Source organism: Numida meleagris, chromosome 2 (assembly GCF_002078875.1).
Source record: "Numida meleagris isolate 19003 breed g44 Domestic line chromosome 2, NumMel1.0, whole genome shotgun sequence".
In the NCBI taxonomy this organism is placed as follows: Eukaryota; Metazoa; Chordata; class Aves; order Galliformes; family Numididae; genus Numida; species Numida meleagris.
In genome coordinates, this window is record NC_034410.1 from 42,181,644 (window position 1) to 42,209,304 (window position 27,661).

General features: G+C 39.5%; 1 protein-coding gene and 1 long non-coding RNA gene across 6 annotated transcripts in view; both read right to left on the reverse strand.

Moving 5' to 3' along the window:
* CPNE4 (copine 4) overlaps window positions 1-27,661 on the reverse strand; it is a 268,973-nt gene that overhangs the window by 239,961 nt on the left and 1,351 nt on the right. For 2 of the 4 annotated variants that reach the window (XM_021388898.1, XM_021388899.1), the window contains exons 1-3: window positions 25,111-25,517; window positions 14,300-14,510; window positions 12,851-12,949 (exon numbers count right to left, since the gene is read on the reverse strand). The exons of 1 other annotated variant lie outside the window; for it this stretch is intronic. In XM_021388898.1, the coding sequence (XP_021244573.1) occupies window positions 12,851-12,878 (28 nt within the window). In that variant the 5' untranslated portion in view covers window positions 12,879-12,949; window positions 14,300-14,510; window positions 25,111-25,517. Of the gene's footprint in view, window positions 1-12,850; window positions 12,950-14,299; window positions 14,511-25,110; window positions 25,518-27,661 lie in introns of those variants that run through there. One more of the 4 variants, XM_021388896.1, reaches the window with a different exon arrangement.
* LOC110394848 lies at window positions 2,395-7,740 on the reverse strand. 2 transcript variants are annotated; one of them, XR_002435960.1, is made up of 3 exons: window positions 7,648-7,708; window positions 6,731-6,986; window positions 2,395-5,590 (listed from the first exon to the last, which is right to left on the reverse strand). It is a non-coding gene; the product is annotated as an uncharacterized LOC110394848 (long non-coding RNA). The 2 variants fall into 2 exon arrangements; XR_002435959.1 differs by having other exon boundaries at window positions 6,731-7,740.

The following is a 27,661-nucleotide window of genomic DNA, read 5'->3' on the forward strand; positions in this document are numbered from 1 at the left end:
GATATACTTTATACTTAGCACAATTCCTTATGAGATCTGATTCCCCAGTAAATAGATTTCCACTTTAATTATTTTATTTTATTGCTCCTTCACAGATTAGTTTCTTTATTTCAGTGGGCTTTCATTATTAATTTCTGAAGAAGAGTGAGCTGACTGCAGTTATATTCTCTCATTAGATCATCCATTCAACTCACTGCATCTTACAGGATTAGTCCAGAAACAGGAGAGTACACACTATTGGATTTTGGGCTTTCAGTCTCCCGTGCATAGCTTAGATTCACTAAAAGGGCCACTGCAACTTAATTACTCACTGAAGTCAAGGAGACAAATGCTGAGTAGTGATGAACTGCACTTTTCCCCAAAGTCCCCACACCGGCAGTCAGCATCTACTCAGAAGTGCTTTACTGGTTCTTATTCTGCCAGGGCATAAGCTGCATCACATTATTTTCAGGGGCAAAGTACTTTTGCCTGACGTCCCCAAATCCCTCAGCATTTTAGAATCAGGGAAAACTTAATTTCTCTCAGTCATCATCCAATTCCCAGCATCACTTGCAACCTTCCTTCCATACCCCTCCACAACTGCACATACACACAGCACGTTTCTTTTTAGTTGTACTAAGTACAACTAAAAGTTGTACTAAAAGTACCATTTCTATTATTGTTGGGGAAAGGCACTTGTCTCTGACTTGGTATTTCTAGTTCTCCTATCCCACATTTCTATTTCCAGATGTCTGTTTTAAAAATTAAGTCAGTGCTCTTCACAACATGATAGAGTGATTCTACAGAAGTGCAATTGTCATCTAGAGAAGGCTCACCTGTCGAGGCTGATCATCACAAAAACAGAGAAAATACATCCACGCTGTTAACTGCATTGCAAAATCACAAGGGTAAAGTATTTTAGCCCCCACAACACTTTCAGACATAAGTGGTTTGTTTTTGCTTTTTTTCATTTTTCAGGAATTCATGGAAGTGTTTAGGTTGCTACTGTCGTATCAGGATCTAGGCCTGCACTTCTACCTTGAAACTGCTCAAACAGTTCAGTCATAGCTGTCTGACAGCTCGTGAAGGAGGTTTATTACTACCTGGATGCAACACAAGCCTCCCGTTAGAAATGGAATATTGGAACCACACTTCTGCCATTTTGAATCAAGAGAATGGATGTGGAATACACCAACACTTTCCAAGCCTGCGGGAGAACACTATGCAGAATATAAGCATGAAAGTAATCATCATTCAAACCAAAGTCTGAGTAGAATTTTTCCCTGGTATAATCATAACGGATAAACTTCCTCTCAATTATTCACCAAACGCACAGCTAATGGCAGTGACTATGTTGAAAAAATAGCATTTTGTAGCTGAGAATTTGCTCTATCGAACAGTGTTATCGTGGACTTCGTATCTACTGTAGTTTCCATGGAAATAAAAAAGGAGGCATTATTTTCAGAATGACCTACATATTTCAAAAATCAAAAACTGCTAATTATGCAAATATATACTTGTATTTCTTTCCCTAGAGACATAGTATTTCAAATGATGAGCTCAAATACTTTTAAAGGACGCAGGATATGAATGGATCATCCACTGCATCATTCTCATAATGCAAATTCTCAGATGAACAGTAATATCTACTTCTCTGAGGCTTCTAGCAAAGTTCTGTTTCTCATTATTTCAAACGACGTCATATGCCAGGAATGCACACATCTCCAGACTGGCAAAAAAAAATCCCCAAATCCTGAACATGCTAAGATGTAAATAACTGATTTTAAATAAAATGGTGTGTGTGCTTATATATTAATCACTCACTGTCCTTGATTTCCACATACCCGTGTTGCACGCCAAAGGTATACATTCTATTAAATAGGTTAGATGCCAAACAGTAAAGAAAATCAAAACCACTGACAGTCATAAAACTAAAACAGTACCTTCACTAAGGGATAAATAGTGTGTATCTCTAAAACTGAAAGCAAACATTCTTTGTGAGGACTCTCCAAGAAGAGGTGGACAAAATCATCTAACATGCATGACATCAGCTGGCCTTGTAAAATTTCATCACTTTAGGAAAAGTGTCAAATGATGAGGCAAATAAGTTCAAACGCTATCTCAGACTACTCCTTTGCTCTCGAGCTTCAGCCCATTCCTAAGCATGTAGTCAATTGAACTATTTAACAGAGGAAGCATTCTTAAAAACCTTTCATCTTCATTCAGTTTCCAACACTGGGTTCAGTAGTGCCTCCATGTTAAAGAAAAGAACCAGCCACCCATCAAGCACACGGTCAGCAACCCAGATGATCACTTAGTGATGACTGGAAGTCTCCTTGGTTCTGAAGGATGAACAAAGATAGATTTGTGTAAGGTGCCTGAAGAATTGCACTGAAGTTAGAATTGCTACAAATGTTAACATCAGTTGAGATTTTATTTGCATTTCCCCTCCCTACTCCATTGAGACTTCTTCCCAAATTCACAATACTACCCTTTTTTTTCTCATTAAGCATGGGTTTTCTGGGAGGAAAGAAAGAAGGAACATCTTGGCTGAAGGCAAACAAAAGATCTGATTTAACTGTCCATGAGAGCAGAAAGAGCGGCACTTCTCAAGATAAAAGGAGAGAATAGTTCCCTTCTTCATCACATTACCCTCACCAATTTTCCCATTATGTGAGGTTGTTCTATAATTCTAATTGTGCTGTAATTGGCTGTTGTGCATGTTTAACATCTGCCTGAGCCATAACAATCAATATCAGTTAAGAACTCTTTCTCCATCCTGCAGCTTCCAGCTAACTGTTCCTATTATCTTTGCTTACATCTCAGTTTGCCAGAGTCCCTCCTCAGCATTATGCTAATCGTTTTAGAAGGCACAGACTGGTAATTCATAGAATGAAACACTGCTGGGCACCTGGCTAGAGCCCTGAGCATGAAATGAAAGGGCTATTTTGTCTGAGTGCAACAGCACTGATCTCTCTTCATAAAATTAGGCAACTATAAATCAAAGCAGTTCTTCCATTAATTGAGTGGCCAGTAAATAAAATTTGATATTACACCCTAGAACCTGAATGCCTGATAAATGGACAGCTGCACAAAATGTTTGGTCACTGGTGGACCATCTGCAAGACATGTCACTATAAATTGATTTATGGGGAATGGGAAGTAAAATTCTCTGGAGATGCAGAGTAAGCTAGCATCACAGCTTGAGATTTTCCTACTTAACTATTGCAGTTATACTGAAGATTGGCACGAAAAAAGTAAACACAGATGTTCCCTAGTTTTGGCCTGGGCTTGATGATGAGCAGAACTCTTTGGACTCTGGATTCTTGTCCAAAGGTTTGCATATGATCCCAACAGACCTGCCACTCTAACCAAGTCTTCTCTCAACTTGTTCTTATCTGGAGATTCAAGGTGAAACAATGAAAGAACAAAGAAGTCCGTATGCTTACTGGTTTTTGTGCTTGGGATTTGCAGTTAAGCATGTACATTTCGAGGATTTTTCATATTCTGAAGAGGACAAATAAACTGTATTGGCTATTTCATGCCCTTCCCAAAGCTTTTTTCAAAAACGCTGCTTGAAAACATCTTCTTTTCCTTGAAATAAATAACATCAGAATTTAACTTTTCTGTAGAGGCAAGATACTAACTTAAACTCTGCTGTCTTGTAATAGTTTTACTCGTCAATTATATTTTTTTACACCAGAAATAAAGTGATTATTTCACTTTTTAAGCAGTGGAACAAAGCAGCGACAATGTCCAAGATTTTTACCTTAAAAAAAATCACATTTATAATGTGTTTAAGTATTTCCCATGAAAAAAATATAGATTGTATAAATCCATATTTAACAGTGAAACCAAAAGTTTTGCTTCAAGCTTAATGCCGAACTGATCTTTCAATTATGTACTTAGATATGCCTGTTTTAACACGGGATGAAAGTAGTAAAATATCAAAAGGCTCTCCTTGCTGAACTAAACCTAAGAAAATATCAAGATGTATTTGTAACCAACGGAGCTTGAAGAAGATCAAGACAAGGTATCTGGGTTCTTAACATTTGAATCAAAGGTCTGAACAATGACAGGTAAAAACATTTAAGATTACAAAAGATACTAAAAAAATTAAGCCAGTGGGTAAAATACAAAGGCTATGTGACATTCTGTAGCTATCTCTGACAGCTTAATAGCATTCCAGGGATATAAAATATATGCATAGACTTCTCCAAAACATTAATTCTTGGCCGTACCAGCTGAAAAATAAAATGAATGACTTGATATTGATACTCACAGAGAAACTTACTGCCTTTTCCTCCCCCATCATGCACATCACATATCTTACTCTAAGGAAGAGCCTTAACAGCCTCATTCTCTCCAGTACCACTTTTCAAAAGAGATTGCCATAGGGATGGAATATGGCATGTGTTATCCGTCCTTGCCAACACCCCTGCTTCTGACCCCAACATTAATGGGAACCAGCCAAAGAGCAGAGTAATAGGAGCTCATGTCTATGAGTGTATATAAAAGATTTTCTCTGTTCTGGCTGTATTAATGAACACTTTGTTGCTTGAGTTTTTGTGGTAAAATATTGCCTTCCTATGTTCAGAAGGTGAGCTGATGATTCCTGTAAAGTATTACTTCATCCTCACACAAAATTAGCTTGACAGGTTAGCTAAGGAGACAAAAACAAACTTGAAGGTGAAAGTGAAAATGGTGAGCAAGAAGTATGCACTGACAAAAAACCATAGCAGTTCTCCCACTTCTGTATGTTTGTAAGATGCACTCTGTCAAAATATGAACAATCCCAAAGGGAAAATCTGAAAGCATTTACATTTGCTACATTCACTGCTACCACCACCAGCAATCTCAGAATTGCTTAATAGATTTTAGTAAGGGAAACAAGATCAGGTACAGCCAACTTAATCCAGAAAAGAGCATAAATCCTCAAAAATAAAATGCAATTGCACAGATTATATCAATTAAGACAGGTAGTTATGAGAGGTTGCAGAAAGCCAAGTATCTATACAAAAAAACACCACGTAGGTAAAAGCAGTACTCAGATATACCCAGACTTCATTAAACACACCAAGGGGCAAATCATACTGGAGACAAGTTTGTATTAACCACTTGATGCTGGTGAAAAGCTGCCAGCAGCAAAATACAGCACAGCAACAAACTGCAACTTCTAAGGGGAAAGGGACTTGTTTATCATTTTGATCAGTACCATTGTTACTATTTTTGATAATAAACAGCTATATCAGTGAGCAGCACTAGGCTAAATGAGACACCTGCACTGTAAATGGCTGTCCCTGCATTCCTAGGAGTACACCAAGATAGGAACAATGTGAAACGAGTAGCATCTGTACTGTATGGCACAGATAAAGATTTATTTGAGGCTGCTTATATCAGTTGATTTCCTGCAGAGAAACTTGCTGGAGGTTTTCTTCTGAGGTGTTCCCCTCTCGAGGCTGCTGCCCAAATTCAGGATTCACGCAGAAGCCCGGCAGATGAATGTGGATGAGATCCTTAGCTTCAGCTGCATGCCAGGCATGCTGTCATGGCCACCAGCTCTCACTGCTTACTCCTGGCCATCCAAGTTTGACAACTTCAAGCATTAAACCTAAAAGTAGCATTACAAAATTACTTCAGTGTGAATTGTCACCAACTCAATGGGAGTTAATGAGGACTGTCGTTCTAGTCACTAGTTTCCTTCCAGGAGACCATGGGCTGTATAGTTAGTTCATCACAAGAAAAGCAAGGGGGAATTAAGCTGTCTCAAATAAAAAGCAGTAGAGAATAGGAATATTCAGTCCCGGCTAGAACTCCCTCTCTGCGTCCTGACACACCAATGTTATTATCTGTCCTCTCAGTACTTGCTCTTACCAAATGCTAAAACCTCCCAGCCTTTTCTTTGCTGATAGCTTGTCAATGCTGGCAGCTGGCCACAAGGATAAAAATATCCAGTGGCAGTACCCCATGCTGCTTTCAGAAAAAAATTAAATATAAAAACTGTGTGAAACACAGTAAAATTCCTTCCTTTGACTTTGTATTTGACATGAAGCCCAGTGACACTTTTAGTTCAGAGGCATAGCTAGATGAGACTGTGACTATCACAGACATCCATAGAAATACAGCATCAAAACATTTAAATATGAATTACTATAAAATTTAAACTAAGTTATTTTACTATAAAGATATTAGGAGTTCATCAATCCCTCCCACTCCTGCCTGAATCCCAAAGGTGCTGTCTTCTTTCATTTACTGAAGGAATGAACAGTTCAAACGTGTGGAAATTTATATTTCTGAACAAATAGTTTAAATTTCTGAAAAATTTGGTTTACATTGTTGAAAGCAGTTCATGTTATTGAAAAATTACTGAAAACTAAATTACTGGAAAAGTCTCTTCATTAATTCATTTTCAGAACTAAATTAAGAGGCAACTGATGTGCTATCACTAGGATATCCCAAGAGATTCTGGTCTGGTACTCTACACGTAGCTTTTGGCGAAACACACATCTCATCAGGAAAATAACCATACAGTCTTCTGTGCTTCTCCCAAAAGAATGAAGTTCTGTTTTCTAAAGAGAATATCAAAATCTCCATTCCCTGGTCAATACACTGGCCGGGCATAGAGAGGAGAAGTGAAGATAAAAAGGGACTTATTTTCTGCTAGGGAGGAATTTACTGATGAAGTACTACATCCTCAAATATTCAACATTAAATAGCTTTCACTGGAAAAAAAAAAAATGAAGATACCAACCTCACAAAAGCCCCAGTGGCAGAATATCCAGAGACTCAAAACCGGTTTGTGAACTGCTTTGTATAGAACTACTAATTAATATGCAAAGCTAAACGTTGTAATCAAGGCTGCTAATCTCTTCATGGGTGCACAAGAGTATGAAAACAGCACAGTGTCCAAGGTGGAGAGCCACCTATGCCAAGCACAGGTACAGAGGACATTTGTGACTGGGATACAATGGCAAGAAGTTCCTGAGGCAAGTTTTTCATCTGGGTGCCTGGAGACAGGAATAGTCCAGTTATTCAAAGGAATCGGTCAATCTCATCTAGCCAAACCTTTTTTTCCCTTTAAATGGATAACTTTCCTCAAAATTGCATTGTCTACCCCGGTCTAAGAAGCATGTTTTGTTTTTCCGCTATGATTTTCAAAAATATTATTCAAGTGGTTATCATGCTTAAAAACAAATTTTGTTTATATAATTGGAAATCTATTTACTTGGAAATTTAAAAAAAAATCTCTTGGTTTTTGCTAACTTTGAGTGAGCTACTTTTGAGAGTTTCCTATTGATCTCATTGATCAGTGAAACTACTGCAAGACACAGAAAAAGATACGAAATAACCTCACTAGCTTCCTGAGTATCTCCTTTCCTGAAACAGAAAAGGGCTAAAGTTTATGCTAAATATATGTACATAGGTTACTCTGAAAGTATTGCCTTCTATTTATTTCAGTGGAAACTATAACAGATACAAAAAGCATAATAACATTATTTGATAGAGAAAATTCTCAGCTACAAAATTCTGCTCCTCAATGTAGTCACCACTATTAGCTATGCATTTTAACCAGTGATGAACAAGAGCCTGCATGCCGCACTCATAAAAATCTGCAGCAGTGGAGGTAACCCACTGTTGTTGTTGCCACTGCTAAAATGCACTACCCACCGCCTTACATCCACTGCTTGGTCTCCAGAAACATTCAGCAAATGTCAAAGAATGTCAGTGGCTGCTATTTTTTCCTCATTCAGGAATTCAATTCCACACCTTTACTTCATCTGCACTTCTGTGTCAGACACCATTCTGTCAGGCTGCCCTTCTGCTCCCATCTATCGCACAGAAACAGAATGTAACAGAATATCAGTGGGAAGGTTCAACCTCTACTGCCATACCACCAACACCTGCCCCTGAGGTCATGTGCCAACATAGTAACACAGGAGGCATTACTTCTGGAGCAGCCCTCAGACGTTGCTGCATGCTCTTAAGAGTACACAGCCAAAACGAAGGCCAGTCATATTAAGGTTATTTGAATTCCCATACTACACCAAGCAATCCTGAGAAAGAGAAGACAGAAATGAATCATCCAGAAATGACAGAAGACCTACAGGCAGACAGACAGCTGTAAGTCATCTCATGCTAACTAATCACCACCACCAGAAAGCAGAGAAAAAGGATCTTAAGTCCTTCTCTAGGAATATTTTGTAGTAATATTTCATAGTACCGCTGCACATTACTGTAGTACTGCATTGTATGTATTACCATACATACACGCACATCTATTTATAATTTGCAGGTCAATATCTGGACACAGAAATGGCAGTCCTTCTAAGGACAACAGGAAATTTTTTTCTTCCAAATACTGAAAGGCACATTCTCGTACTTTCATTTTTTGTTTATAAATTAGTACTCAGAGAAGAAGACACATTATGTTTCAGGTGCAAAACGCTTCTTGATTTTGAAGGCCTTGCTTATCCCTGATGTGGCCTTCTGACAGTAAGAAATCTGACAGTATTTCTTCCCTCAAACAAACATGATGTTTGGCTTTTATGAAAATCTAGATTTACATGCCCTTAAGAAACATAACCCTCCAGCACTCCTCTCCAAGGTCATTTTGAAGTAGAACCCAACCTCCAGCGACAAGTTCAACCCACTGCTACCTGCTCTCTCTGCACATACAGCTTTGGGAAACCTTTGTTCTCTGCTCTTCCCAGATTTCTGCAGTTTCTTTAGGCAGAAGTTCACTCAGAATGGTTACGGTGAATTAGCAGTACAGAGTGATGACTTTTATGTGTTTTTGCTAAAAAAAAAAAAAAAAAAAACAACCTGGAATTCCCAAAGTTCTTGTATTTTCACATATTGGGAAGGGAAGTCTCTGACCTTACAGCCCAACTAACTTGGAACAACCCAGAACCACATAAGCCCATCCATGTCTTTGAAAAAAAATAAAAAAGAACAATCAATAACATAGCAGAATAAAAAAGCATCGTTCGTTCCAAACTTTTACAGAATTCATACATGCTCAGCATCTAAAATCTGACAGACACCTACCCCAACATTCTGATCCAGCTTAGTGTTGAACAAATGTAAGCTGAACATGTTTCTGAAAAATCCTATTAATATTTCCATCAAGTAACACGATGCACATTTCAAACAAGTCATTTATCTCATTGTTACACTGCATGTAAACAACGTGATTTTCATTCTCAGTATTTTCCATTTTTCTTCTTTTCCTGTGAAAATTCATATTGGAGATTTTCTGGCATCTGATTGTTTGTTAAAGTTAAGAGACTGGAACGGGTATCTGAACACATCTGGGAGATGAACCTGCATAGGGATATTCATGTGGGAACAACTATGGATCCACTCCAGGCTACGAACGCTCTGTCTAAACAGAGCAGTAATAAGTGACCTGGGGAATCAGTCTCATGGCACCAAGAGCAAGGCATAGGAAATTATCTGAGGAGTAGTTAGACTAATTTTAATTAAAATATTGACTTGCAAATTTTCCCAGCAGTGTCAGAAAGCAGCAAGGTCTGAAAAAAGGAAAGTGGAAGTCAATGGTGATGCCAGCACAGGCTGTGCCCTCGCTAACTGGGCACAGCCCCACAGCGTACAAGCACAGTGGGTACACTCAGGGACTGAAAGCAGTTCTTCAATAGCCACCTATGTAGGTGCAAGCAATGAAAGAGGCCCAGTGTACAAGCAGAGCCTCCAGTCAGAAACGAAAGAAGACAGGGCTAAAGACAAACCTACAATGAACAGCCGAGAGGTGCAGCCAAGAGAGAAGCCATCTGCAGCAGATTGCCAAGGCCCAACCAAGAGACACAGCAAGAAGCAAATAAACCTACAATATCGCTCAGGAAGAGACTGAAGGGCCTGGGCTGAGCTTAAATGGAGCTCAGAGGCATAGGGTGTGGGGTGGAAACCCAAAGTGAGGTTGCTCAGAACCATTAAAGTCCATTAATGTCCTAAGGGCCCTTGGCAAAAACAGGCAACATCTCGTTGCTTAAGGACTATCTCCTGGTATCTGTTACCCACATGGCAGCAGATGGGCTTCACCTTAATTGATCTCATTGCTTGCATGTTCCACACAGATTTTAACATCAAGACTGTATTGTGACCAATAGAATCTTTTGCCATTTGCTTTAGTGAAGTCACTATTTCTTTTAATGTGTAGCAAGTACACTGCTTGGAGATGTAAGTCAGTGCAGAGCTTTAAAAACAAGGACCTACACAAGCCTTTGATTTTGCAGAGCTGCCTAGGAGCTAAAAGCATTAATTCTACTGATGTGAAGCTTATGATTAAAAGCAGCATTTGTGTGCCACTATCAAAACCTGTATGTGAGGGGCTACATGCATTCATCTTCTGTGACGGCAGAGATGTCAGAGAACCAAATAGTCACTTATGATGGCTTTGGCTTAAAACATAAATTTTAGATCCCTTTATTTCCAGGTGCCCGCATTCTTTCCATTTCCCTTTTCACAGTGCACACTGGGTGCTGGTAGGACTGTCACTTGCCGTATATTCAAGTATCTCCAAATGCCATCTGGGGAATAACAAAAAGGCAGGCAAATCAGCAGTAGGGCTCTATGAGCCTTCCGTCTGAGAGTGTTTTTATAAGGGTATCAGCTACAGGAAACCTAACGCACTTCAGCAATCTGGTAACTGTCATCAGGTGACCAAGACAGCAAGTTACAAGTACGTGTAATGATCTGTTCCTGGTGGAGAAGGTTTTCTTCTATTTGTACACATCAGTAGCATTATGCTGCCTAAATGCATGCAGACCTAAAGACTAAGCATAAGCTGCTCTTGAGCAAGTTTTGTACTACAAAAACAAAAGCCATCCTTTTCCCTATATTCCATTTGCTTCTAAACCACTGCAAAACCGTAGGACAATAAACGTGTTGCTGAGTTAAACTGTTGTTTCTGAATTTGAAATGTTGGTGTTTAACCCTGTCGAATATAAATTAATTCTAAAGCATTGCTATGAAGGACGTATTAAATAAAACAGCACTGGAAAAGCTAGGCACAGATCACTGCTCATGTACATTTGAGGTGTCTCAAATCATCTCATTCTTTAGTTTTGTGGTGAATTTCTAAGGACGAGTGCATTCTTCCTCGCTATTTTTTTTTTCATTTTCATCATGACTTCATTTGTTATTGTTAAACACTACTCAGTTCTCTGTACATCCTCTCAGCAGTTCAAGCTGCCCTTTGGTAGCTCTTCAGAAATCTCTCAAACAAACATACTCAGAGCAGCAATGTGCAGTATGAATGTTTAATCCTGGACCCATCTAATTCAACAACAACATTCTAGCTGTTTTCTGGAGCACTAAACAGAAACACCCTGAAAGTCAAAGGAAAACTTGTTTACCCCACTGAAATAGGACTCTAATACAATAGTCCACAGACATTATTCATACAACATGCAATTTCTCACCTTTAGGCTCACTCTTTGAAACAAAGACTGCCAGTATTCACATAGTATTTTAGCACCAGTTAGTTATAATATAAAATGAGGTTTTCTTTTCCAGCATATCCCTTGTTCACCTAAGAAAGTAGCAGGAATGGATTCCTTGATCAGAAAATAAGAGGGAAGAGAAAGGCAGAAAGTACCTGCGAGCTGGATCTGGACCCTTCTGGTCATCATCAGTCATGTGCAGGGACTACCTCAGCTCTGCCACTGGCTGAATCCAGTCAGCAAAGTGGAGAAGAAAGGGAAGGAGGTTTACATTTCAGTCTCATCCACAGCATGCCCCGCCCAAGCATTATATACGAGTTTTCATTTTATGGCAGCAAGGGACATTAGTACATTCCAGTGGTGGGTGTGATTTGTCCCTAGTGCATGTAGATCTATGCAGGTCTAGGGAAGGGTCTCCTCTTTCCAACGCTTGTGAAACCCACATTGAGAGTACCCGTCCGGTTTGGGGCTTCTCTGTACAGGGAAACATTGACAAACTGTGAGTGCAGTGAAGGGCTTCAGGCGTCCAGGGCACATGATGTCTGATAGAAGCCTGGGGAGCTTGGTTTGTCTAGCTGTAGAAAGAGAAGGTGTGGGGAGACCTCACTGCTGTCTAAAATTGCCTGGCAGGAGCGTGTAGAGAAGACATTCAGACTCTTCATTTAAAAAGTAGGTGGAGGAGAGGCAATAACTTCAAGCTAGAATTTAGGAAACTTCCATTTGGAAAAAAATGGTAAAAATTACTGTGGGAATAATCAAACACTGGGACACAGGCCCAGAGAGGTTGTGGGACTGTACCTATTTAGAACAGGAAGGTTGGATGAGAAACCTCCAGAGGTCACTTCCAGCCCTGGCAATTCTCTGCATCAACCTATGTCAGTGTGAGCCCCCCAGCCTTGTCTCACTGGGATCATGCTCATTTTACCAGAAAAATGCCTGAGGTGAGAACCTCCTTGGACCAACAAGGAAGAATAAAAAACACTCTGTGGAATTCCTTATGCATGAAGATCTTTCCCTCGTATCTCATCTCACTACCAAGGAGCTACCCTAGCCACTGCCTCCAGGAAACTTACTGCAATTTATGCTGAATTGTAGCTAGAAATCAAATCCAGTTGTGGAGAATTTTCCAAAGCTTTATATAAAGCACCATGCTCCTGCAGCATGCCACTGGCACATTGCCTCAGCAGAGCTCAGCATTCCAGATCTCACAATAAAAGCTTACGCATGCTATAATTTTGACGGCTGTTTTTGTAATTCTGTCCCAGGTATCACTCAGAAGGCATTGCTACGCTCTGAAAATGTGTGAATTTTTTAAGAACTATGTATGTGTTTTTGCCAAGGACACCTGAAATTTTACAAACTATTTAATATTCTTTGTGAAGTGTTTGATTCTGCCATTTATTCCTTACCTGAAATCAGAATCATCCTAAAGTGCATAATAATTCCCACAGCAAACAACCGATCTCATAGATTATTTTTCCTGTTGAGGAATAAGTAGATGATGAAATCTGCAGGGAAAGAGAAGCATCCTTTAAAACTTGCCCCTGTCCCAAGCTAAAAAAACAGATCAGTGGGCAAACTACGTGGGCAAACAATTTCCAAACTTTTTCTGAGAAACAAGGAGACAAATGATAGTTGTAATTCAGCAAAGTACTGAAGTATCTGGAAAATTTGAGGCACATGACTGTTGCTGAGCAGATGTCTCTCTGAACTGAGGCCAATGTTGAGCTATACTGTGCCCTCTGCTTGCCTGATTTTCATCCTTCTTCCCACTTGGGAAGATATAGCAGGGGAGCTAAGTAGGCTTCACGGGTGCCACCAACCTGTGCATGTCACACATGAGTGGAAAGTTAGCATAACTCCATGCAGCACTGCTGTCCTTCACAGTAGCTGAGGTAGCCCAGTCTTAATATCCCCAGAAGACCATTTACCCCACACTCTCTGGAAGTAGAATTGAATCATAGCCCCCTTTACACATCTGCATCAGGTAATGGATGCAGCTGAGGTACAGTCAGTTCCCAAATTACTTCCCCTCTCTTGCCCTCCCACTCTCCGGAGGGAGCTACCTCACTATCTTATTAGACACAGTCCCCCTCATCGCACTGACTAAATCAGAATTACAAAGAGCAGGTGCTTCCCAGTGACAGCCTAATACAATGGCTCTTAATCTTATATGTGCCACAGCCACTTTCACAGAAGGTCAATTACACCTATAATTAATTTACATAAGCGGAACCCTCAGCTGCCACCTTACACAGCCTTGCAAATACAAAGCCTGCACAAAACTGTATTGGTAATTAATTTGTCAAGCAAATGCCAGGGAAGAACAACACTGGCAATTTATATCACAGATATTCAAATGAAACATCTTCCCTGAGTAATTTAAAGTCAAAAAGGAGAACAGCAGCAAAGCAGAACAAAGGCTTGGAGTCTTCCATCAGCTATTTCCTCAGGGGACATTACTGTAATGTGCTATGAGCCAAATTCAGGCATGGTAAAAATACCATGGTGATAGAGGAATCCTCCCTGGTGGTAAAAGTGAGGTAAAGTGTTTCTAATTTTGCTGAGGATTGGAGAATCTTTTGTAACATAGACCATGAGAAATATATCCTCAGATGCATTCACAACAGAGGATGGGTCAAACTGCACTCCTATGTAAAAAGAGGAAGAGTTGATGGATGGTTCAAAAAAGATGCTTCATATTCTGTGAGTATTGCCGGTTAGGATATTACAGCCACATGAAATGGGCTTTCTCGGGCGTCAAGATGAGCCATTTACCAGGCTTGTACATCTTAAGCTGATTCGGTATGGTGAAACAGCGTATTACGAATGCTGTTAGAGTCAGCAAACCTTCTTACCTAATTAGAGAGCATAAATGTCATCCATTAATACTTAATACACTCTCTGTTCTTAATGCCACTAATTTTTTTCTTCTGTTTCCTCCATCAGGTGTCTTCCTCTTGATGGTTGTTTTTTGTAAAAACGATGAGTGGAGGCTGGCTACCGCTGAATGCTATTGAAGCTACGCAGTCAATGAGCTCTTTGGTCTCGCTGTTACTGACTGTATTTCTGCGGAGACAACAAAATCAGTTAAGTATGAAAAGAAAAAAATGAATCTTTCAAACATCCAAAGTAAAGCTCCTTATGGAAATAGGCTTTTTTTAACTTAGATTGATACAGCAGTGCAAGACGAAGTCACCAACACAAGTTGTCGCTGACATTTTTGGTGAAGAGCAAATTGTCCAGTTGTCCCAAAACTACTGCTCAAAAAACTCTGTCTGCATAGTCAAGAACATCTGAAGTGAAGTAGGTCATATGAGGACAATATGAAAGAAGAAAAGATAATTTGGAAACAGCATGGCCACTGTTAAAACTGTCTTTTTCTTTGGGTTATATTCCAATACTTAGTTTTCATGTACATATAATTTTATTCCAGTTCATCTAAATGAGGATTTTCTAATAATCAGTATTAATTCTGAACCCCTTTTTGACTTCTTGGGGATACTTTTTGGAAGCACTGTCATCCACAAGTTTCTGAGCTCTGCAGACACAAAGAAATTCCCATCAGTATTGATCTTTTTATTACAATTTGTCCTTACTTTCTCTCTCACAATCCCAGTGTTTTTCCAAGTCCTGTTTTTCATTCTACCTTGATTTTTTACCGTGCAATTAATCCACAGGCAGCAGTAATCATTTCCACAGGGTCATACTTTCCAACATCAAAATCATAGCAATATGGAAAAAAAAGCAATAACAGCAAACAATGTGCTGTACAGTTATATGCCAGTGACTCAAGACTAGACCAGTAAAACTTGTTACTAGTCTTGAAACTCCTTTAGATAATATAGCTTTGCTTGTGGAATTTGCTTCCTAATTTTTGACAACAGCATTTCACAACAGCATATCATTACTAGATATTGACCTAGCTGTACTTCTTTCCTCTTTGTAATATTTACAAAACACCTCCTACCAGACAGAACATATGAAAACAAATGAAATAACCACAGGATGCAGAAGCAAGAAGGAAGATTTTAAAAGAGGAAGATAGGAAACACAGTTCATATAGCACTAAAAGTATTAAGTCCCTGAAAAAAAAGGTGACATCAGGGAATACACATATCCTGAGAGAGCAAGCTCCACAGACAACTTCTGCAAAAACATGAGCAGTCGATGTCTTACAAGGTAGAAATATCACTGTGCACAGTCAGTCTGGGTGTACTTCAACCATATGAAAACAGAATAGAAGAGCTTTGCCCTGAGCAGTGTGGATGTAAAAGAAAAAGCAACAAGTAAAACCCCCACAAGGTCACATAAAACAAAAACACCCTCTCCTGCTTTATAAATAATTGTTGATCAGGTTACAGCTATTAATAAGACAGAATGATTAAAATCCGAGCAGCTCACTAAATTTTAAACCCTCCTCCATGTTGGAAAAGAATAAATTGTGGTGATAGACACATTTGCCCACCTGAGCCAGATAAGACCATAGCGGGATTCCGTTAAGGAGGATTAGAGTATAAGGATTTTGTTATAAATGCTACAATATTTGTAATTACTGGTTCAAAAGCTTTGCAAAATCTCATGTGGGAATGCTGCAGAAGCATGGCAGTTACAGTCCTTTCCAGGCTTCTGTACACAGGAGTCAGAAGGGGAGGATCAACCCTCTATTTGTGTAATGAAAATTCTATTTACTCATAACGTGGATTAGTTATTTCCACTCTCAAGAGAGAAAGTTTGAGTTTGTAGCTGTTGGGAAGACTGAAAATTGTATCAGGGCCATTACACTACCACCCAATTACAATACCATCCAATTCGAAATGCAGTACGGGGGCTGCCAAACTACCAGCGGCTAATGCTTCAAAACCAAGGACAAACAGCGTGTTGCAATTCACTAAGAAAGGAGATAATTTCTAAAGCACAGAAATCATACCCTGAACTCCACATAGTAATTGTTTGATGGTTTGATGTTTGATGGATCTGTAAAAATATGCTAATAGGAACAATAAGCAAAGAGAAAAAAGACATTGAAGCAATGATGAATACAGATAAAATACCTCAGCGAAGCAGATACTTCCAAGTGGCAGCCACATACAAGCTAGGAAGCATTGCAGTGTCTTTTCTGAATACAAAAAGAGTGAGCAAGTGCCTGTTAAGGGACCTTAAAGCTGTATTTACGCAGGGAAAGAAACTCAGCATGAGAAGGAGGCAAGAATTCTGAGGTGGAAGCTGGCAAATCTGTACCATCTCATCTCTTTTACAGTCCATGAATATTTCATTTTCTGACACTTCAGCCTGAAGTGTTGACAGTCCTGATGTACTTTTTTAAAGACTGTGTGTGGTCTGTCTTTTCCGACTGTTGCACTTCACTATTTGTCTGGATACGTTCATTCCATACCTTTTGCTAAGACCCACAAAAACCAAGACCTGTTATTATTTTGGCTGGGTTTTCCTGAGTAATTTTGTCTCTGCTTGGAGATGAACAATAAAAACTCCCCCAGCTTTCTTCCCAGGTTTCTGCACAAACACTGCCAGAAAGTACCAAAGTGTTGTGCATGCATTTTATCCATCCTCAAGTTACCGACCAATACTACTGACTAGATACATCCGCATAGATAAGAACAGAGTTTCTATTCCAAAGCTGAGAAAGTTTGAAGGCGCAACATATGTTTACTTCCTCAGAAAGTCAGAGGCTGGCAAGGCAATGAACGCTACTGAGTTGTACAAAAGCAACCTTCTGATCCTTGCATCATTCTCAGACCACGCTCACTGGCTTGTGGTACTGTGCAGGCAGGCACATCCTTCATAGCATAAAAGGAACGTCAGCAACACAATGGTTACAGAGAGAGGTGCGTCATTTGTTATTAGGTGAATTTCTAAAAGGGGATGGTTCAAGGAGCTTGGCTGCTTCACTGGGTGTTGTGTTTAGGTACACAAACATCGGTGTGTTACTTCAAGTTACAAATCAGAACTGATGTGAAATGTATGTAGGCTGGGTGTTGATAAAAGACCCACGTAGAAGTGTCTAGCAGACAACCACTGATGTTATTTCATCACCCTTTTTTTTTTTGATAGAACATCTTGGACCTTCAGACAGATCCTATTCAACAAAGGTAGAAAGGGTCACATCACAAATGTTTCAATTGGGAAGACTGCAGGAAGGGGCAGCACTTCAGAGATATGTGTTCCTACTCATTCATTCTCTTTTTCCTCACTCACTCACAGTAACTTCTCATATTTACAGGAAGAAACCCAAATACATTTTTACAGCCGTCTTTCAGGATGTTCAGCTGTGTCTGTCAGCAGCATCTCCTGCAAGTGGGGCTTGTCCATTAGCAGTCCATTTGGCCATGTGGAAAGCTGTTGTTACTGCAAAACAGCCCCTGCCTTTCATGTTTGTATCTGTCCAAGGAAGATATTCTGCCCTACAAGACCTTTCTGCTCTACAGCAGAAAACGTCTGTTTAAGAACCTGGAAATTAATTCACTGAATTATACATTGGCTAATTAACTTGTGAATCTTACAAAAGATACAAGGTGAATATTAATTTTTGGACTGTACAAGACAAGTAATCAGAAAGAGAAGATTCATGCTGATATCCCACAGTCTCACTCCCTGTGGAGCTGAAGAACAGCACAGATCAAGCTGGCTCTCTTCACCCAGCAAAAGAACATTAAACACAGTCCCATGACTAAGATAGCAGAAAACAACATGTTTTGCAGATCAGAGATGTCAGAATCTGAAGCACGCGAGCAGGCATCAGATGCTTCTACAGATCAGAGCACAATGATTCACAATTTCTTGCAAGCAAGGTCATTGGGACTGCTGGAGATCAGCAGTTTGAATGCACCTCTGTATGCATGTGGGGGCAGGGGACATACACAAGTGTGCACAGATATAGAGATTACAGATGAGTCAAAGAAATGGTTAGAAACAACTCTTAAGTCAGAGGCAGAGTACAGCATTTACTTTCTTACAATCAATTCCATCCTGTATTAGTTTTCCAAAAAGGTGTCTGTTTTCTAGGCAAGATTGCTGTCATAGTCAACACACCCCCCTAAAGCAGTATGGGTACGCATCAGGGAAGAAACACCTTTGCTAGCAGCTGTAAATGGAAACCCTTGTCAGATTTGTTTAGCCAGATAGATCTCATATTATTTGAAAATTAGAGAAAAAATTAATAGCAGTAATCACACATACTATGAAATTGAATAACTGATTCAGGAGCTTCACTCTTCTGGTTTCTGTCAGTGATTCATTGACTGATATGAAGAGGAACAGATCCCAAGCACTGAACAAACTCCCTCTATGCAGCAATGTTATAGCAGACCCCATATGCACACTGGGCCCTTCAGTCCCACTTGCAGAGAGAAACGAACAGTTCATAGATATCCATACTTGCGTTTTTTACCATTTAACTGGAATTCTTCCTCTGAAAGTGAAGCTACAGGAACCTGCTTCTTTGTTAAACAGATGCTGTGATTTCCATCTCACTGAGCCAGTCCACCCCACATGCACTCTTCACCATTCATTTGATCAGAAAGTTATGAAGAATAGCAGTTTGAAAGGACCTTTCCTTTGCTTAAAACTCTGGCTATGACAGCAGCCGTTTCTTTCGCTGCCCAACTCCACCAAGTCCAAGATGTTAAGGTTTCCCCAGAGCTTCGTGGTGGGATATGTCACAGTTGTCAGGGTACTTTCACACTGTTGATGTAACTGACATTTCTTAATGCAGCAGGACTGTGCTTGCTTAGAGGAATCTTTTTTTGATCCTGAGGATCAGACAACTTCTTTTTTCTTTTCAGGAATCAGTATTCTCAGCAAAAAAAGTTCCAAGGCCAAAACCACATCCTTTAAACAGTAGCAATGAACACAAGGGGCTACAATTTACCCAGATCCCTGTCTACGTGAAGAAATAAGCCAGCATGAGCTTCTGGTGCAAAGAGCACTGAAAAAGCATGCTCTCCAGCTGCACGTTCATGCATATAGACTGCACATGCAGATGTCTCCTCACAGCAAAGTGTGTGATCCTGTGTGAGGAGCTGTTGTCCCTTCCCTTCAAAACACTCCCCAGAGCTCCCTCTGCCCTCAGCTCTCATCTGACAGCTCTTTGCCACAGGAAAATCTACGTCTGTGGCTCACATGGTTTAAAAGTTGTGCCGCTCTGCTCTTAAACTCCTCAGTGTTGCTTTCCAGGCAGTACTACTGGAAAGAGGCCAAAGGCTGAGCTGTTCACCAGCCTGAAGTCTATGGGCTTGGATTCCAAAGGGGTTTCCCCCTTTCTAAGGTACAGGCAGCAGATTCTGATTATCTGCATGTAAGCGGTGTTGCAGATTTGAATTCCACTACCTACACACTAGTGTCTGACCTTGAAACGTGCACCTCTAGGGGAGGTGAAGAAATGTTTATGCATTAAGGCAGCAGAGATAACAATAACGGTGTGCTTTTAGGACCACGTATCGTACATCTGTGGATTCATACATGACCCCTGAACTGGGAAGAGAGTGAGGGTCAGCACTTAGGGATTGAAGAGTTGTTTGTTTGTTTTCACAATATAGTTGAAACATCTGACCTTTCCTAATACCACCGTTTTTATGCTGAACATCTTCATACTAACTCGAGTTTTCATTTGCAGAAGAAACATGATAGGGATTTTAAACAGGACATTCTATCAAACCAATTCAATGGCGGCTGCAACAGTACTGTCTTATATATAGCACTGATACGAGTGTATCTGCCACAAAAACTAAAATGATCTAAAATTAAAAAATAAGTGATGTAAAAATCAAGTAACAGCCTTTAATCATGCAGTAGTATACTTTGAGGACACATTTCTGTGTGATCAGAACTAGTGATCAAATAATGCTCAGGACACCTACGTGAGAGATTGTTTTCTGAGTACTGCTGTAGAGATCCTATTCTGGAAAGCTATCAGTTTGAAAAGTGATGATCATGGAGAAGCTTAATTTTGGATTAAAATGCATGTAATGCATGATTAGGGCAAAGAACTGTCAGATAGAGCAGGCACGTTTCCTACTGCTTCCACTAAACAAATGAAGTATCTCAAAAGATCTAACTTCTGGACAGCCAGGAAAGGGTATACCCATACTGAAATTGCAGTAGGGCAAGTTAGCACGGCTGGGTCCTGGAGGGATTTCAGTCATAGACTCCTAGAACCCCAACACAACTGATTCATTTGGCTCCACAGGCAACTCCACTGAGCTCTGTGTTAGCAGAGCAAGCACAGGGTGCAAGAGCTTACTGCTGAGGGATAGCTCACAGCACCACAGCAGTCAGTTTCTGGCATGCAGAACAGCTTTCTCAGTGCTAACTCATTATCTCTGCATTGCACAGTGATTTTTAAATATATCTCAGCCATGTAGGAAATCATGCAGGAAATCAAGCGTGGTCTTTAAATGCAGCCAGGTGTCTTGCTAACCAGTTCAGGGCTTCACCCAAGAAAATAATTTCTCCAGAATACAACAGCTCGCTCCACAAACAATTTATGCCATTTTCTGACAAGAGCTAAATATCTTTTATTTCAGAAACGTGACAATACCAAAATCAACAGCTATCCTGCATCAGAAATAGTCATAGCTTTGAAGATCAGCTATCACATGGAATTGAAGGGCACGTAACCCACACTATGCACAATTACCTATATTTCTTCCTGTCATGCTGCCACCTCTTGCAATTTGATTGCAGAAGCCTTTGTTATGGAAAGCACTTAGTGTTTGGCAAAATCCCAGTAAGCGGGACTGACAAGGGGTTTGAGGCCAAAATTCATTTCTACAAAAACATCTACAATGTGCTTCATTCATACAACTCAAAAAAAAAAACAAACCCATCAGCAGAGAATGTTAACTCTTATCTGTGTACATCAAGAGGAAATAGGAAGAGGACTAGATACTTTGAATCTGGCCTCTGGCAGTGCTTCACTCTTCTTATCTTTAGTTTGTGCCAATGTCTACACTCAACCTGCCTCTCTGCAAATCCAGTCTGTTTCTTTTCTTGCCCAGCAAGGACAAGTTTATCACTTTCCATTTAGCTGCAGCCTTCAAATATGAGAAAACTATTGTTGTGCCTTCTCTAGTCTAAACAGCCCTACCTCTTTCAACTCTTAAATGGTGGTGAACGTAAACATTCAAATTTCAGGAGCTTTGAAAACAATATAAGCCTTTCAGTGTATCTCATATACAGAATTTTGTTTTTTTTTTTTTTTTCCACTTTCTCTATTTTAACATTCAATACAAAAGAATATAGTGAACAGGTATCTTCTTTCCTGAAAAAGAAAGGAGAAAAATGTATTTGCTTGAATCATTTATAATGCTGCACTTGATTTTTGAGAGGAATCTGATGGCAGTAAAATAAACAACTGCCTAGTCAGAGCTGCAAGCCAGACTTAACATTCCTCCAAGAGATATTCCCTGTGCAGTCATTTTGTTTCGAAGAGTAAAAGCTCAGTAAAATTTTCTTGTTGTTCTGATCAGAGCCATGGGACGTCACAGCTCTCCCACATTCCTTTGTACATCCAGACATAGCATTTGAGTCTTAGAGTTGACTGGCTAGGAATTACAGAATCAAAGAACCGTGTAGGTTGGAAAAGACTCATAAGATCATCAAGACCAACCATCATCTAACACTATAAGCCCACCACTGAACCATGTCCTTAAGTGCCACATTCTGAGTTCAATACCTCCAGGGATGGGGACTCCTCCACTTCCCTGGGCAGCCCGTTCCAGTGTCTGCCCACCCCTGAAGCAGGCTCTTATGAAGCGTTATGAACAGGTGGAAGTACCAGGAGATTTTATGTCAGGAACACAACTTTTGTCTTGCTTATTCAAAGACATGCCAACGTTCATAAGCAGTGCCTGATATTTTCTTCACTTCTTTTGCTTCCTTCTGCTCTAGTACATCTTTAAGCAGGGAAAAAATACACATTCTTTGTAATATGCTTATAAATAAATCTTTTCTGCTAGGTGATCTTATCTCTCGGCGCCTAAACAGGTCTCCTGTTGGGGGTGGTTTAAGATGCCTCGTTTAAAACACCATCGCTTAAGAGGTCACAGGTTTCTAATGTCACCAGTTCATGGTGATTTGTTTTAATGGATATTCAATATAGCTAACCAAACTACACAAACAAAATTGTATACTGTACACTAAACGTAAAAAAGCATTTACTTCACATTTTAGGGAGTTGCACTTTTAATTACTGAACAACCGTGGAACCCCATAAATAAGAGGTCACACAGGTCCTTCTGTTCTATGTCTCCAGGAGATAAGAAGATGCTAGAGCAGGTATATTCTCTGCAAACGTATGTAATATGTGTAAACTGACATTGTAGCTTCTTTTCAGGTCAACCCCCCTGGGAGAATTCTGATTCAATAGTCAAAGAAAATATTCAGCTCTTTAACTATTATCTGTGTACCTCCTCAAGACAAAACAATCCTCCAGTATTCATGTGCCTTAACTCAGAGCTTCTTGTTCTCTACAAAGATTGACTGATAGCCAACAAGACAGACAACAGAAAACAGGCCCCTCCCTCCCCCCCCAAAAAAAAATCAGAGTATTTTCAGAGACTGCTCAGAGAAGAACCAATAGTATTTGCCTGCAGTTTAGAAAACTGAATTTTCCTTTTGTTTCCTTTAATGGAGAAAAGAGCCAAGTCAAAACACTTTGATATAGCATTGCAACAGTGGTATAAACTTCATGCAAAGTTCTGCTGATTTAACTGCATAGTACTGTCACTTATAAATAATTCCAGAGGCCTTACAAAACACAGGTCAGAACACTGTGCCTGTCTCACAGTTTTGGAGAAGAATGGTAACTCAATCAGAAGTGCATTCTGATGTCGGCCAATGGGATCTCTGCCTTCCCCTTTTTCCCAAAGGGAAACCACTCAAATCACTCCCCAGACTGCATTCACTTGTGATTTTCCCTAAATCCCCTAGATTTTATGCCATTATCAATATGAGGTATATGTTACACAGGGACTTCAGTAAGATACAGATTTCCAACACAATATTATTAACAGTTTAGAGATGAGTCAAGCCATATTAAGCCTTCCGGTACCTCATAAAATACTGTTTCCAGGAAACTAAACCTTAAACAGCAGGTCGCAGATTTAGATACTCTTTGCTACACGAGGTGACAATCAAGTTAAAAATAAAGAAACATCTTGAGAACTAATTATGTTACCGACATTACTGGAAGAAGGCAAAGAAAGTGCAATGAAATCCACCAGAAATGACCATCCCAACAATCAACAAATGCTTGTTGATTTAAAAAAAAAAAAAAAGAACAAGTGAGGAAGTGAAACAATAATTAAGTTATACTGAGTTTTATCTATTTCCTACATGTGTATGTACTTACTTTTAGCTTTCCATAGTTAACAAATAATGAAGTACACAATAAAATTCTCCCTTTTTCTTTTCAGTCCCACAGCTGGGCAAAAACCAGTCTTCTAAACCAAGCCTCAGGAAATTATAGCTTCAACTGTTAAACTGTAGCAGAGTTTCATACAACTATAACACAAGACATGATAGAGTGCAAAGTCCCTAAAACTTTTCTAAGAGGAAGCACTGCCAGCCATCTTACAGAATTCTAGCTCAGTATGTGGAAGCCATTGCTATGTAAGTTCAAAGTTAAAGAGAAGTTGTGGTAGGTGAGATCTGAAGTGCTACCATCTTTGAATGCCATCAAAAAATAAACAACGCACGATCTCTGTGTCACATTAAGTAAAACTCAGAAATGAGATGTGTAGAAAAGAAAATATATATATACACACCAAAACCCAAAAAACTACACACACGCAAAACAAGCAAATAAAAACCTGTGTGTAAAAAGGAAGAGAACTACATCAGGTTGATCTTTGTGCACAAATTCTGTTTGTAAAAATTAATGCAGACTCATCTGTCTATGAAGATGTTATTATCTAAGGGTTAATGCTACAGGTACATAAGAAAGTACCTTTTTTTTAAAAAAAAAAAAGAAAAACTCTTCCTCTCAATGCTGAAAAAAGAACAGGGCACCAACTTTAACAAACTCTCTCTTTCAGGAGAGCAAATTTATAATGTCAGCAGCCCTGACAGTAGAAGCAAAAATCACTGAACTAAACCTTTATGTAAATTTCAAAATGGAGTCATGTATTCTGAATATTTGGCTGCAGTTCTGCTGTTCTGCATTTCTCAGTGTATCACTGAATTTCTGATGATTCTCATAAAAGTATCAGGAATCTACTGCAACCTACTAGCCCAAAGTGCAATGAATAGAAGAGAGTTTAGCACTAGATGGCAATATACCTTTGCAAAATAATTCTCTTATCGAATTTCTGTACTACTTCTTGGTTCCCGTGTGGGTTTAGGCATACAGTTTTTATTTGGTTTGCACTAAAACAAAATTTTCTTTCATACTATTGCATTTTTTTCCATCTCATACCTTCAATTAAGGTAAAACACTACTGTGGTCTAGAGCTGACAAAACAGAAAAGATTCAGAGCTTAACTGAAAGGATATAATGAATTACTGACTATTCATTGTGTAAAGTGAAGAACCGCGTGATGAACCTTGACCAATTCTGTCATGCCTGGTGAAATAAAAATCACAGCAAAGCTTGTTTTTGTCAGCTGCCACCTTGCATCTACAGAATCAGAATATGAACTTAATCACTTACCTGTTAAAATAGATTCCTTTGGATAGCCTTTTGTTCCTTTACCTGAAGCATTAATGTTGCTTCTTCCTTTTGAGCTCATACTTGAGAATATAGCCGCTACTGAAGACCAAGTCAGTTACGCAGGTAGAACAGCCTGCGTAACTGCAGTTAACCAAAGTACTTTGGCTGGCTTACCTGTATTCAGTGCAGCACATTCCCTAGGTCCTTAGAAAGCCTAACACATTATCAGTCAAACTTTTAAACCCACTCTTTATAAAACTAAACCCAGACTACAATTACGAACTAAACTACTAAGTGATGAGTAGTTTGTTTCCCAGCAGTTGAAGCAGTTCACAAAGGCCTTGGCCAACTCCCCACGTGACGTCAAGTCACTGTCCCTTCTTTTTCTACGAAAATGAGTCCTTGAAGCTGTTACCACCCAGCTCCTTGCCAGCAACTCAGTAAGTAGCAGATCCCAAAACAAAACAGCCTATTACCTGTTCATCACTTCAGCTATTGCCCTATAGAAAGCTTGTTCCATAGTTTTGTAGAATGCACTTTCACAATTTATTTGTGCTTTCTATGAATGCATGTGCAAAGACAAGCATGGACAACATCGCACTATAGTAGTCAAGAAGATGGAACGTCTTTTTAATGTACTTAATAGAGTAAATCAAGGTATCTGACAGAAGCAGCTCAACATCATTTCCAAATTAAAGAATTCTCTCTCCAGAATGTTTCAGTTTCTATCACTCTAAAATTCAGTACTTATTCTAGTTTGATCTAACACAAGACAAACTCTGACCTTAAGCAATAATATACAATTTTTTCTAACAACCTTATTGACAATTCAATGAAAATTTCACTGGCAAAAGTCACATTGGAAATGCCAAGAACTACAAAGTGATATCACCATGCAGCCTACCTAGTACTAATAGCCACAGTGCAGTGACGTAAAAACAGTCTTCCATTGCCACAGTTCTGATAGATTCACTCATCACCAGCAAGGTGCAACACTTAAAAAAATTCTGGTTTGCATTTTATATCAGCTTAGGTTTTTATAAAGTTATTTTTGTTTTATTCCAACGGAAATTTTAAAAAGCACATTATTGAAAGAACATATCTTCCCTTCCCCGTATTTGCATTTCAAATCTTGCAGCACTGTGCTAGGGCATGAACAGAAATCATTCCAGCTGAGCAGAACAATCGCTTTAATCACAGTTATTGTATTCTACCTCGAAGTTAAATATAATTATTAAAAATTAAAGAAAGCAGGAACCCAAACCCCCCAGGTATTCCAAGGTGTACAAGGACAATAGCTTGATGCTTGATTGCACACTGCGAGATTGTTGTTTGGACTTACGTCAGCACCTGGATGGAAACACTTCTGGCTTTAATACAAGATAGACAGGTGTGATGACGGCTGTCTGAAAGAAAATGTTCTTCTCTTCCTCCAGTCTGAGAAACATCTTACTGTCCCACTGTCAACACAGTATGAAGCCTGTCAGTCCCACACAACACATTAGTAAGTCTAGATAACATTAGTGGTGTAAAGACCTTTGTCTCCTACAAATTTGCTACAAAATTTTACTTCTTTCCTGCACTGGTAGTCTGGCTGTGTGATCCAGCCCAAGAAAGGTTGTTTGAATTTTTTTTTCCACCAATTTGTGGGGAAAAGAAAAAAAAAAAGAATGAAGGCAGTTTATGCTGCACAGAACTCAATTTTGTTTCAGTGATGACCAGGGGACAAAATAAGCACCACTGTGAAGTAGTGGACTAATGTCAGCTTAATTCTGATGTGACAGTCATCATCTGTTAAGGCACAACTACCAAGCTGCATCCTAATCTGCAACTCCCCCACAACAGCTTTGCTGCTCTTTAGTCATGTACTTTCTCATGACAAAGGTGAATCACACAAAACTGGAGATACAGTGCTCACATTTGAAAGGAAGAGGCTTTACAATACAGCAGAACTCCAGATGAAGATGGTATCTGGAATTTGATCTCTTTCTGCATGAACACAAAGATTTTTTCTTTTGTACTGCTTTTTCATCAGAACAGCTGGAGGAAATGAATTTTAATGTCCCCCTTTTCTTTTACTTTGAAGTTCCTGTAAGCCAGTGTAACTCCGCCAAAGATAAACAGCTAATCAAAATCATACTGAGCAAGGGTCTAGAGCAGCAGATGCACATATCCCAAACACTTTTACAAAACGTAGATCAGAACGTGCTGAGGAGAACACCAGTGGAAGAAAAGCAGTTGTAAACCTCCAGGGAAATACATGTGGAATAAGTCCCTCTGCTTCTGTGTAGCTACTCTATTTCTATCAGTGTAATTGTGAAGAAGCTGGTCACTGTGCAAAAAAAGTACTTTATATCAGATTGACATCAGGAGTGTAGCTTTGGGTCCAACTAGAGAAGGCTGACTGCCTTAAGAATGACTGCAGCCTCACTGCTTACAAGCCCCAGCACTAACTTCTGTCTCTTGTTTTCTGTTGCTACTGAAGGAAAGTGATGGCTCCTGCCAACAGCAGCAAGAATACCATTGAGAGCTCTCTGGAGATGCTGTTACC